The following is a 13976-nucleotide window of genomic DNA, read 5'->3' as shown; positions in this document are numbered from 1 at the left end:
TCAAGCCAGTCAGCACACAAACCATTATCTGCTCAAGGCACACAGTAAATCTCTGCTTTACTCCCCAGCTTTTTACTGTTGCTGATGAGTTTAATATGCTTTCAGACAGAGTGAGTTAATGTATTAAACTTTAAGCATATAAACTCTATCTCTTGCACACCAGATGTCTGGAGGAAGGATATAGCTAAGCATTCAGTAAGTCTTTTTGGAAAAGAAAGTTAAACTTCATTCTTTCTAGTCACTAGGAAGACTGAGGAAAGTGAAGCATATGTTAAATGCATTCAATAGCTAACACTGACAGTAAAAGCTGAACTACAGAAATACACAATCAATTACAAATCTTCAAATGGATGGTGTAGCCTGGCATAAAGCTTGACATGTTACGGCCTTCACATGCCTGTCAACACTCATCTATGACTACAAAGACTGAGTGGATAATCACTATTAACAGCGCACAAAAGGCTATTCACTCTAATACCTAGATTTAGATTAAGGTCCAAACATGGACCCTCTGGATCATACTGGTGATACCAATTTCTTGGACTAAACTGCTGAAATTCTTTCCTATGTTACAAATTGTTAGACTTTCTTGTAGTGATATTAGGCAAAGCAGTATCATGTTGAAGAGGGCATAATCAAACCATTTAAGATTAGCTAGATTTGTGATTTCAAGTCAGGTCTTCAATTGAGGCATGACATTTATCAGGAGACTAATCTTTTTCAGTAAAATCTGATGCCTTTTTAGAGAAAAGTAAACAAAATTCAACTTAAAGGCACCTTAAATAAACATTCGTTTTTTTAGGAGAGAAATAGATAATGTCCTTTTTAGGAGAGGGGAAAAAAACCAAACCCTAAACAAAACACCAAAACTTTCTGGTCAGGTTTTCCATACATAAAAGATGCGAATACCAGAGTGTTCCCTACGTTAGACCTTCTTACCAGACTGAACTATTTCAACTGTATTCCTGGCAAGTAGTACTCTTCATTTATAGGCTAGTATGCTAGCTAAAAGGATGGATGTCTCCCCAGACTTTTAAAAAAACCCTCTGCCAGCAGAAGCCAGTCTAAGTTAGCTCCTGAAAACAGCAGATACTTTTTCCTCCCGAGTTAGTTCTCTGTAAGTTGATTGCAAAAACTGAGAGCACTGTTGTGCTTAGTTCAGACAAAACAACAGCTTTACCGTGAAAAATTTTTCCAAACACAAAAACAAGGTATAGGAATAAAAAAGGAATTTGTCCAAATCCAGGAACTGTCCCTTCTCCCAAGCAAGTATCTTTGCAGCTCTCTCCACAGTCCACTGCACCTTAGACTCCCCTCTTCACAGTGGCACAGCTGCAACCAGAACAGAACAGCTGTAAATCTACCTATATGACAGAGAGAGACAAAACAGATGGACACAAACACACACACCATTCACAGATTTCTAAATCATCTTGCTGGTCATTCATCTGAAGATGGTCTTGAGGATATCTGCTTGAGTGCAGACTTCAAACTAGAACGCCTAGAGGTACCAGTTACAAGGCAGACATGTTTGGAACACAAACACTATCACAAATTTTCTAATGTTATGAAGCACTTACCTCACTGTGGTTTTACTTCTGTAGTTTATTTCTACTTGTTAATACGGTGTCCTCCTCCCAAGCTAGATGCACAGCGTAGAGTTCCTCAAATTACTATTCTCAACATGCATATGTACTAAATGAACTGCTACAGAAGAAAAATACCTTTTCATAATCTTCAGTTAAGAACAATGCAAAACTATTTTCCTGGGTAAGAATTTCTGTCCTTATATCTGCCCTTCTACAATCCTGTACTGTTTTTGCCCACAACTAGAAACTAAAACCAGATCCTTTTCATCTTTCATGTAAATAGTACTATTGAGAATGAGATTGGTACTTGAAGTGTAGAAAAATAAAACTAGCCACAGGCCATGGGAAATGCAGCAATGACATTTATTGGAATTTCTCCAGGCATTACATGAAAAATCTTGTAAGTGAATCAGAGGACAAAGCACATTCAGTGCATCTTAAAAAACCTCCCGATACATCTGAATAACCTTGATTCTTTGTAATACACGCTATTGCAGTTCCTGGGATTGGTTTTGTATGTATACATCAGCTAAAACTTACGCTGAACAAAACTGCAAAGAATTGCCTTTTCACCTGGCATTTTCTCACCTAGTACAATACAATATTCTTAAAATATCTAGATTCCACATAATTTTATACATGGTGTTAAGACCTTTCACCCCAACTGTAAAAACAAAGACTGTTAAGTAAATCAATATCCTTAATCAAATAAAACACCATGGAAGTAAAAAAACAACAAAAAAACAACCCAGGAGACCCCAAGCCCCTAAGTTCCACAGCAGTGTACAGCAAATCAGCATTGTTGTTCCTCACTTTTAGGTTAACATAAAGCATAATACTTAGAGAGCAGTGACATTCGGTCCTTGCTTTCTAAAGTGGACAATCTTATGCATAAAGACACCGCTGGATTTGGCACTTTGCTTAATTGTTTTTCTTACTAAAATAATAAGTGTTTCCTGAAATACAGTATAAATGGTAAGAGATAACATGAGCCACTGTAACACTCAATTAACCGTTCAGACATACACTCCAAAATACATGTCTATTATACATTTGCCTAAGCCTTCTCAAAAATTCCACTCAAAAACATTTTCAAAACTATATGCATCTTTTCATACCTTTATAAACATATTTTCTCCCTTGAAATGATCAGAGCTTACCTCACCTTCTGCTCAGAACACACAAATTCATGACTTCTGATTTAAAAAGAAGATTTACTGATTTACAAAGCAGTATTAAAACAGGAATAACCTGGAAAGCATTGTTAAAACTGCAACCATACTTCAGAATCCCCTTTGAAATGTATATCCACTGTGTATGTGAAAACTGAAATGTACACAATATTTGAAACTTGCTTGGTCCTTTCTAGTGCACTTATGCTCAACTTCCTGCAACCTGCCTCAATTTTCTCTTCAAATAAAATTTAAGAACAGCTTTCTGGCTCCCATTACGATAAGACAAGGCTTCTTCCAGTATTTCTTTGGTTAAAAGAGCACCTCTTACATGCCTAATTCTTATAACAGCAAGTTTCCTGTGCAAAATTAATATCAGAATAAAAACCATCGTACAGTCTTGCTTCTTTCCTCCTGTCATCATGACCAACCCAGGACAGGTGGAAGCAAACAGGCCAGGAAGAAAGTAGCAGTCACTGTTAGCTCTTGTCTTTACAAGTTCTGCGAGGGTGTAGATATCTGTTTCTTAGCTCTGGGTTACAAAGGTGGAGCTATGACATGATGCTTTTTGTTTCCATTTCCAACATGCATGTGGAATTACACTGCTGACCAGTACAGCCCAGGCTGTAGATGGCACTAGAGCTCTTTCTGTACAAACCAAGTCATGATGCTTATTCTGGTTATTGGTCTGTGCACACAATGTCAGTAGAAATAAAAAAGAGGCACGCATGAGTTCACAGATTTTCCACAGATGTGAAACATGCTGCTCTTTAGAGGGAAAATTACATTCTTTTTTTTTTTTTTTTCAAGTATTATTCAACATACATATATATATATATATATGTATATATAAAGACACGCTATCCTCATTTCACTACAAGACAAGCACATCCAGAGTGAATTTGTAGATCACCATTATCTTGGCTTTTACTACTGAACTTTCTCTTTTCCTTTAGGTCAGTTCTAAATATACATCTACTCATCATAATTATATGTGAGATCCTTTATTTCCCCCTTGTGGTTTATTTACATAATCATAAAAAAAATTAATAGCCTGAATTTGCATACTGACATTTGAAGGCCCATCTGTAGCTATGAGTGTCCCAGCACTAGTTTTTGGATAACATCGTTGCCTATTGCTAAGTCCTTTGAAAGCAGCATACTCATATTTCTTTCCCTTTTTTTGAAGAAATGCTGCCTATAAAACCTTGGTTTATGGCTTACTCCTTACTTTATTTTATTATTTGGATTGTAGTTTACTTCTTTCAGGAGCAGTTCACAGTCAGACAACGCTTCTGCTGGCAAATATTTCATTATCTGCTCAAGAGTCTTTTGATATGTCATCTTCTCTTGTTCCAGGGACTGAATTAAAGTCTTCATTTTGTTCTCTCGAGTCAAAATAGTCTCCAGGCTGGATTCCAGACTCTGAATTTTAGCATGAGCAACCTGTAAACAGTAACATTATCTTTATAATAAATTGAGACTTTCTGAATAACTTTGTTTATATTATGATATGTTATACGTTAAGGGAAGAACTTAATTACACCAGTGTTTCTAAAAGCTATCTGTGTAGGCAGATGATACAAGGAACATCTACTGTGTTTCACACACAGAATCTCCTTATAGTGACCAGATCAATCTGAAGGATTTCTGAAAGCTTTACAGAGGGATGAAGACATGCAAGTTGCAGCAAGCACGGGACAGTTCAGGGTAACAAGGAACTGGAGCTGCAGAGAGAAAAAGGAAATCAGCAGCTGGAGTATCATTGGAAGAGACAACTTGTCTGACAGTGAAGGAGCAATGCGAACCCTATGTAATAGAGTAAATTAGCAGGATGGAGAGGTTAGAGGGAAAGAGAACCTTAAAATTAAGCCTAGAAGCAGACAGTCTTCCCTCTTCTACAATAAAAGACCTACAACTTCCTCTGGGAAAAAAATAACCCATTGACTAGTAATCAGAAACCCTGGACCACAGCAGTAGCAAATGTCTTGCTGTGGAAAGTGGAGGAATTCTGACCATTTCTAGGAAAGGGCCCAAGCAGAGGAATGAAGAAGCTATACAAACAAAAAGATGACCAGGTGAAGCAATTGAGGAAGATGTATTACAATATGGCACTCTGTAAGAACAGAAGAGCTACAATAGAGCCTTTCAAACCAGTCACTCATCATTATTCTATACCCTTGGTGCATTTTTCAGAACAGAGGTAAAAGACTAGGTAGCAGTAACTAACTAACTAAATGAAATAAAGCAAAAAATAGTCAAAACAGCAAGTGATCCCTGTTTTCAATATCAAAAGAACACAGCACAGCACCCTTAGCCCATAAACACTAAAGTAATGAGGACTTGATCTTTCCTTTTTTTCCAGTTTCTACTTTCAGGTTTCAGAATCTGCAGGTGTGCTCTCACGTCTTCCCAATACTTGTTCAAAGTAGCAAATGTAACAAGAAATGGCCTGGTGATGCAAAAAGAAGAGCTTGTCTTTCAGGAAAATGCAAGACAATACATATTGAAACCTGAAACAAGTCTTGGCCAGGCTATGGAAGAAAGGCTGAATAATAAGGGAGGAAGAGAAGACTTTTAAAGCATGATTTTATTGAGCAAAGTCTGGTGGGCACTGAGCTGTGTTCAAGTTTGCTAGAAGAGACCACCTTTCAAAAGTAGGACTATGAGCTTCAGCAGAAGGAAACAGAATGATACTGCCTACAAAGGTCTGGAGAAAGCAAGCCTACTGCACTATGGATTATTTCTTAAAACTTTCCAATAGGGAAGCATAGATACAAAGGGACAGAGAACTTACTTTTCAGCAAGATACACATATTTTGCCAACAGACTTTATGGGACATAAGAGTAGATAGAGTTTGAGAAAAAGAAATCTGCATCAAGAAGGAAAAGTCCAAGGAATGACAAAGGAGTTAGAAATATGTCTAACAGAAGTAAATCACTGTAATGGAGAGAACTGCTCAAGTGCATAAGGTCTTGCAGTTGGGAGACTTCTCATGTGCATTTAAAAAAGATGCTTACTCTTCTATTGGCTGATTATAGAGATGAACTCTCCATGAGTTTCTAGTCTTAAGTCATTTACCTGTAGCTTCTCCAACAAATCCATGTTTTGTCTCTTCAGATGACTGTTTGCCCTCTCCAGCTTCTCCAGCGGTTCACCTTCATCACAAGGATTCACATTTTCCTGCAGTTCATCCTGAAGAACATGGTACTCTACTTCATAGGCATGGAGCTGTTTGGAAATATCCATCTCAAACACCTGCCATGAGAGAAAAAACAATTTTCAGCTCCAATTGAGAGCACTTATTCCACATGAATGTTTGGCTAAGAGGCAACTCTGCTTGATTAACTTTATTTTTTTTTTCTGTTCCTCTCAAAAAAGTATTTTAAGGGGAAGTAAGAGCATTTTAGCCTCTAGAGTTCTTATTGTAGCCATAATAAATCACAGACTTCAGAACAGATTGGGTCATTGCTTCTACAATTACCAAATGCCACCTCTTACTATGAGATGTATCAGCAGAAAAGTCTTATTTAATCCAAGAATTTTATAATATGACCAAGTCTTATCATCTCTTCCTCAGAAATATTAAGAAGTTCAAGAAGAAATTTTTAAATTCAAGTCTCAACACCTTATGATGGAAGCAGGATCACGCAATGAGGAAGAATAATCCGGGAGTTGCCAGATCTCCACCCTCAAAACTGGATCTCTTGACTCCAAGTGCCCATTTATAGACTTTATAAAAACACTCTTCATGGTTACAGTTTCCCTGTGCTCTGTCTCTGCGTGAAGATAGACTATTTTCTTACTGGAATGCTTTGGTAACAAAGCATTGTGAAGACTATGGAACTGAACATCTAACAGGGACCATATGACACTTATCTGTTTATACATCTAGTCAGTCTCTCCGCTTCTGAAAGTTACCAAATAGTTCAGACTAGGAAGGGATGTCTACAGTGACATTAATTCTGTTCCTTGTTCTAGAGAACACAAACATTACACCAACAGAAGACACTCACAGATCCCCCAACAAAACAAGTTCTGCATTATGTTCACCATTCTTACGGTAATTCAAATGAGGTAAAACTTTAAATTACATATGGCGTTCAAGCTGGGCAAGTGCCATTTTCCCCTATATAGCTACCCGGTCAATTCCTCATCTGTATACATATATAGATGTATATATATATAGTCTGCATAATGTCTACATTTTTCTTTCATTATCTGCTATACTAGGACAGTCCTGGGAATTACAACGCTGAGGCAGCCAAACGACTCCACCTGCAGCCAGCCTAGGTATGAGCAATACAATATAGGCAGTCTACATATGAATGCAGATCCAGAAGGCTGCTCAGCATGAGACCACACCACAGGCAAGCAGACAACCTTCCCCTCAGAGCTGAGCAGACCTGTGTATAACCACACCCACCTCCACTCAGGCAACATAACCCATTCTTCATTCAGCCAGACTTGACTTTGCACAAAGTCACTTCTATCGTGCTCACCACACCACACTTGCTCTACAATCCAGGCAGACCACAGGATAAAGATTTCATTTCTAATAGCATCAAAAATATTGAACTACCATCTCTACCATTGCCAGAATCAGTGAGTTGTGAAGACAGACACTAACATGCCTGACACAGGTTTAGCATGGCAATCACAACCAATGAAATGAGGAAATTAAGATTTACATGTTGTCTAAAAATGAATTTTTAACTGAAAGCACTTGAAACATTCAAGCATTAGCCAAGCCATAGGAATGCATCAGTATTAACTGCACTCCTGCATATGGAGATAGTTTTCTAGAGCTCTTCTATTACCTCCTGAAAGGGGAAAACTGTTAACAGGTTCACAGTTAAGGTATTAGACTGAGGCTCATTTTCAATTTGCTGCTTCAACGAAGAGGAAGATGATGTAGAGACATGAAAATCCCAGCCACTGACAGATTTCACAAGAAGCTTTTACTATATCAGTATTAGTAATTCTTTGTTTCTCTTCTATTCTGCCACGAAGTTTTGTGGTATTGATGAAGTAACACTACTCCAGTCCTCCCTTCCCTTACCCATATAAGGCAGGCAGGGATCAGTCCTGAAGAGCTTTTACCTCTGGCACCAAGCACCTGTCAAGTGTGATCCCTCCAAAGACAGGATTGAGGTGAAGCAGAAGTTGCATGAGGACGCTATACTCTCTCTAAAAGTGATCCCCAGGAGGACAGAAGCTGCCCCAACAGAACAACAAAAGTTTGATCAACTTTGATTTTAATACTGATCATGAAAATGGGGCCTCAGCAGCCTCCTAAACTTGTAGGATCTTAAGATGAAGTGTCAGAAAAGTTCCTACAGGGGTACACAGCACTGTGCAGCCAGAATTAAAAGGATCAAGAGGGGAAGTTGCTGTGATGTTGCCCTCATCCCACCATGGCAAGTTATGCTTCCAAGTGTCACAAGCTGTTGGACTGTTCACCCACAAGCAGGGAGCAACACCTGGGTTTAGGTTTTGAAAACTGGCTACTTTTACCCTTCTGATGGTGATGTGAAAATTATAAGCAAAGTCATGTTTTCCCAATAGCTGGAACACAAAAGAAGCTTTGTACTAAACCTTGAGGTAGCAAATAAAAGTCTTGATAAAATTGCAGTTCAAAACCCATTGAAATTTGCTCATATCCTATTTCTATAAAAGTTACTGGGACTCTTGCATTTCAAACCAAAAGGAACATACTAAGAAGACTTTCACTTATACCTTAGGCGTTTAAATGATTCATTTAAAATAAAGTAAATGAGAGGACAACATAAAGAGAAAAACCACCTTACCTGAGTGATAATTTTTTCCATTTGAGGCTGAGTCATATCTGGAATAGTGGTTTTAAGAAAATCAACAATGTTCTCAAAACTCTCACATCCCATTACAGATGTTTCTTGACTGCTAAGCAGGCTCAGTGCTACTTTAAAAATTACTTCTGTTCCTTGAAGAAAAATAATGTCTAAAAAAGAAAATCATTAAAATATCCTGAAAATGAGAGCTAAAGTCATTGGATAAATATACATATTTGCTATTTTATTTTGTAATCAGTCATACTGCTGATTTACTCAGTTCAGAAGTGCAATCTTATTTCAACATGATGTTAAAGCATATTCTCTCATCTTACAGATGTGAGAGAGCATTAAATAAAATATCGCATGCTGGTCATGTCTGCAACTGTTATCTGCAATAAGAATGTCAATTACTGTCTACTGTAGACTACAGACTGTTAACTGCTAACTGTTTTTAAGAGCATCTATGACTGAAAAGCAATTGAAAAGTAGGTCATGATGTTCTACTGCTTTCACAGGCAGAAGCTAGTCCTTAAAAAACAATCATGTAGATTCTATAACTAATCATATTATTTTCAAAATCCATACAGCGATCACATTGACTATAATTTAAAACCCAAACCCTTTACTGCGAGGTACAATTATGTGCATGTGAGGGGGAAAGTCCGGGCTTTGTAGAAGTCAGTTGACAGACTGCAGAGAAACTGGAAACTTGATCACAGTAACTAGAAACTTGGTCTTGGTAGCAGCAGTGGACTAGCAGTTACTGAGATGAACGCAGCACATGAGCAGTTCAAATAAGTCTCCTGTGCTGTTGGCTCTGTCACACCATCAAGAGCAAGGCCACACAACTGAACAAACTCAACTTCTGATCCTGATAGTGAGAGGGCATTCCTGGCCCTATTCCAGTATCATACAGTAGCACCAGGACACTGGTGAGGCAGCCATCTCACTCATACACAGTTCCTAAAAGTCTCTCTTCTCAAGTCTTTGATGCACATTCAAGCAGCATAAATATATATAAAATAATTTATATATATATATACACAAAATTATATAATTTGTGATGGGTACACTTTAACCATCTGTTCCTGGTATGTGACAATGGCCCGTAAGACACTGAAGATGCAGGAATCCAAAGCATTAGGAAGTAAACCGACATAGTGACTTGAGTTTTAAAAAGGGAACATGCCTTGCTCAGCTCATTTACAGAGAAATGAACACTGACCTTCCCACCCTTAAAAAAAATTGTTTTCAAAATTCAAAGCCTACTAAAGACAAAAAAAGAGAAGAGAACACTTGAGCCTTGAAAAACAAAACAAAAAGAAAACAAAACATGAAAGGTTTGAGTGTTCCAGAATTCAGTAATCCTACTGGGAAAAAGATGTACCAATCACGTGAATACCATGGAAAAAGAGATACACCAATCATTTGTTCATCCAAAGAGCAGTCAAAAAAGTCTGCTGTAAAAGGAAAAAACCTCTGTAATGGAGAAAACACTAGTAAAAAAAAAAAACCAACCCACAACCCAAAACCAACTAACCAGACCTTTCTTCCACTCCCCAAACCACCACAGCAAACAAACTGAAAACCTAACACACTCCAGTAATAAAACATGAGACAAAAGTCAGGTTGAATTTCTTAAGAAAAGAAAAGACAAAAGGTGCCATATGAAAAGAGAAAAATCAAATGAAAAAAAATACTCTGATTTAAGGGGAAGTACATGACATATGCTCCTAGCTACTTGATGCATACCTGAGCACACAGAGTTTTAAATTAATAAATAAATTTATTAAAAATCCTGCATTACTAGAGATTTCATTAAGCTGCCAGTTCTTATTGACAATAAAAGAACACAAAACCAAGTACTTGACATGCAGATACTGTAAACACTACAAGGCACAATCAATATTTAAGCCGCTGTACTAGACATTATTTGAGGAGGAGCATATAATGAAAAAGCTATCTAAATGGAATAAAAGGCATACTAAGACTAGGAAACCGTTCAATATGAGTACCTGAAACAGCCTTTAAGTTCAAGTTTTCTGAATTCTTATTAGAAAGCACTGTAGAATCAGTTATTTAGAAACACCATCTTGAAAACTAATGCATTATCTTTTTTCAGTTTTGAAGTTCAACAAGATGAACTTTTCCATAGACATAAACTGAACGTTGATGCATAAAATACATTTGCAACTTCCTGCCGTTCACACTTCAGAAGTCTCTTGGTTAATAACAGCAGACAAACTTAATTACTCAAGTCTGATGTTTCAAAGAATGTATTTCAGTTTGCCTGTTTGAAAAGGAGCTGACATCCCACCATGAAGAGCACTGCTACTTGCCACCCACAATAGTCACCCCAAATGTCCCTAGTATGTAGAGAATTACTCCCTGAGAGTTTCAAAACACAATGGACAACAATTGTTCTATTATTGCAATAGAATAAACTTTCTTACCAAATACTCTGGCTACAAATCCTAATGGAAACTGAGATGCAAACAGTGTAAGAAACCACGGTGCAGCATAAAGACTGGGACTGATTTCATTTTCTTCAAGATGATTATACAGGTCTCTGTGATAATCATGAAGAAGCCTTGAGAGTTGATACATCTGAATCTACAGTGCATGAGGGGGTTGGGGGGGAAGGAAGTAGACAAAGAAAAGTTCAACTTTACTCAGTTTTCAAAAGCATTCATATTTCACTTGAGGGAAATTAACTCCAGTACAGATGGCACGGTAAAATGAAGCTTCATTGTTGCCTAGGGCCTTGAGTGGTATCTACTCACATATAGGCAACCCACGCCTAATGAATTAAAACCAACGCAGTAGTCAATAACAAAGAACAGTTTGAACCTGATTGATAATTATAATTTCAGATTCACATGCCTAAGGTGAGAAGAGACTGTATTGATCTAACTTTATCAACAAACCAGAGTTTTCAGTCTTGTAGCAATGAAAATAAAAGTACATCTTCCAAGATGTCAAAACTCTCCATTATAGAGTTGAACTATTTCTGGCTAAATATACACATTTTGGGTTTCACCCTTTGAATCCTGGCCATATTTTTGCTGCATTTGAAACTCATATGCTACCATCATCACCTTAGACAGCTTTCTGTACCCACACAGTACATTAGATATGGTGGGTCAATAGAGATGTACCACATACATATTTCCCAGCACACCTCCCACATGGCAGTGGTCTAGAGAAATTTAAGATACTGATGCAAAAAGTGTTGCTATACAACCTGTAAAAGGTTGAAAATCAAAGTGGTTAAAAGTTGCTATTCATTGCTAAAAATATCACTCTGTGGCGAATTATTTCCTTACAATTTTGATAGCTTATATTCCACAGTAAATCGATCCCAGCCCAGAGTGATGCTTCTTCTCTCAGAAAGCAGAAGATGAGAAGCAGACATGTATTGATTAGCTGTCAGGTCCAATTTTGCTGTCAACAGTGCCTTGTACTTAAGGTGAATCCATTCCTCAATAAGAAAATGACTTTATTGGATCCAGCTTCTTTCCTACTTTTAGGGGTTGTGATTCTTTCCCTACCAAAAACTGACTGCACTTGAAACGATCAGTCAGTGCTGTCCATATGCAAACAGATCACTTCTCATTCAGGCAAATTAACTAGACTTGTGCATGCATTTGAGTCCCTGCTTGAATTGCCAATGATACTAATTAAGCACAGTTTTGAAAGTGTTGATACAAAACGCATTTACATGTGAAATTAGAAGAGCATCACAGAGGGAGTAAACCAACTGGATGAGTTCATTATGAACTAAGGATCTAGATTACTACTTTTTCCAGACAGCAATTAAAAATATAAGTCAAGTAAGTTTTCATTATCCTAAAGAAACACCCAACGTTTTTCTTCTACGGGACAGAGACTAATTCTGTGTATAAGCTTACTTGTGTTTCAGTACTGTAAATGCAGAAGAATTTGCAAGTGCTCTACTCCTGTTAAAAACCAAAACAAAGGGTTAGGTTTTAGTGAGATCCTCTAAGTCATCTTCAATAGCCTAGTTTGTCTTGAACAGACAAAACTTATACTTTTGTCTAGAATGGAATAGCTGCCTAGTAGCAAACTGTGGGGAAAGAGAGGTCATTTCATTTAAAGGGCAAACAGTACTACTAGCAATAAACCTTCTCAAACTTAAAAATTGTTTCTCCTAAGAGCTTCTGACAAGGAAAGTTTCAGACTCGTTTAAATCAAAAAGTGAAATCCTGGACTGTTTCTAGGGGAAACAAAAAAAAAAAAAAAATCACACAATCACACATTTATCACACTTTAACCCCACTGGGTCAAAACATATTGGGGGGTTAAGGGGGCAGGGAATGGGACAGGAAAGAGGCAGAACAATGCTCTTTATGGCTCTTCACCCTTAATTCATCACAACAAACTTGTTATAGCATACTTACATCCACAATAAAACAATCTATCATTTTTAGAATAAGCACATACAGTTTCTTTAACTACAATCTATTCTATTGTTCTGGATAATTGCCAAATAAGCACATAAACTGATCATGAAAAGTGGACTGAAATTCCCCGTTAAGTTTTTACTTAATTAGAAGTGTTTGCTATGCAGGGAGCATGAAAAAATATGAGACTTCTGTATCTGCCTCTTAATTTTCTCCTTCTCCACTGTGAATTACAAGCTTTAACTCAGCAGTGGTATGTTCTTTTATAACATTAGAGGCTTTAATTAAAGTCAGTGGACTTTTAAATAAAGTCAATGCATCTCAAGGTGAAAGACTTCTCAAACTTTAAACCTTGAAGTTTATACAGATCTGAAAGATTTTCTGTCTCCTTCCTAAGCAGGCTTGAGTATCTATAGCTAGCTGTTAGAAGAGTAATATTGCGGAGGACACATTGTTTCATAAACAAACAAAATATTAAAAAAATCATCTGCTTTCTCTCTGTGTCGAGGGTGTTGGGGTAGAAGAAGATGAGGGAAAACAGGTGCAAATGATGAGGCAGGACAGAGCAGTCCTAAGTACAAATGGCTGTGGAGTACATTGACTGGCCACTGGGTGTCACTATTGATTTGACTCGGAGTTACAAGAGGAAAAAACTACATCTTGAGTGCTCACAGACTGAAGAAAAAGAAAATCCAATTTATTTTTAAACTCCATCTATACATATGCAAGCACATCAGCGTAAGGAAGAGAGAGAAGTGAGGCAAAGAAAAGGAAGAGCAAAACAGCAGAGAAAGCGCAGTTTCCCAACAGGAGATGATGGGGACGTGTGACAGGAAAAGTCTGCAAGTTCTGAACTTCTCTGTTTACAAATTGAGAGGCAGAGAGAGGTTCGACAATAACATTTATATGCACCTCACAACCTCCAGAACAGTATAAAAAGGCTCATAAGGCCCTGTAAAACATCAGCAACCTCTGAG

The 13976-nt window shown here is 37.5% G+C and overlaps 1 protein-coding gene across 2 annotated transcripts in view; it reads right to left on the bottom strand.

Annotated features, from left to right (window-relative positions):
* Positions 1 to 1934: 1934 nt before the first annotated feature.
* TBC1D4 (TBC1 domain family member 4) overlaps positions 1935 to 13976 on the bottom strand; it is a 109158-nt gene continuing 97116 nt past the window's right edge. For both annotated transcript variants that reach the window (XM_074911991.1, XM_074911981.1), the window contains 4 exons: positions 11029 to 11188; positions 8573 to 8742; positions 5844 to 6020; positions 1935 to 4207 (listed from right to left, as the gene is read on the bottom strand). In XM_074911991.1, coding sequence (XP_074768092.1) covers positions 3989 to 4207; positions 5844 to 6020; positions 8573 to 8742; positions 11029 to 11188 — 726 coding nt within the window. In that variant the 3' untranslated portion in view covers positions 1935 to 3988. The remainder of the gene's footprint in view (positions 4208 to 5843; positions 6021 to 8572; positions 8743 to 11028; positions 11189 to 13976) is intronic.

This window comes from Athene noctua, chromosome 1, assembly GCF_965140245.1.
Source record: "Athene noctua chromosome 1, bAthNoc1.hap1.1, whole genome shotgun sequence".
NCBI lineage: Eukaryota > Metazoa > Chordata > Aves > Strigiformes > Strigidae > Athene > Athene noctua.
Note: the sequence above shows the minus strand (reverse complement) of the source record. Positions and strands in the feature narration are given on the sequence as shown.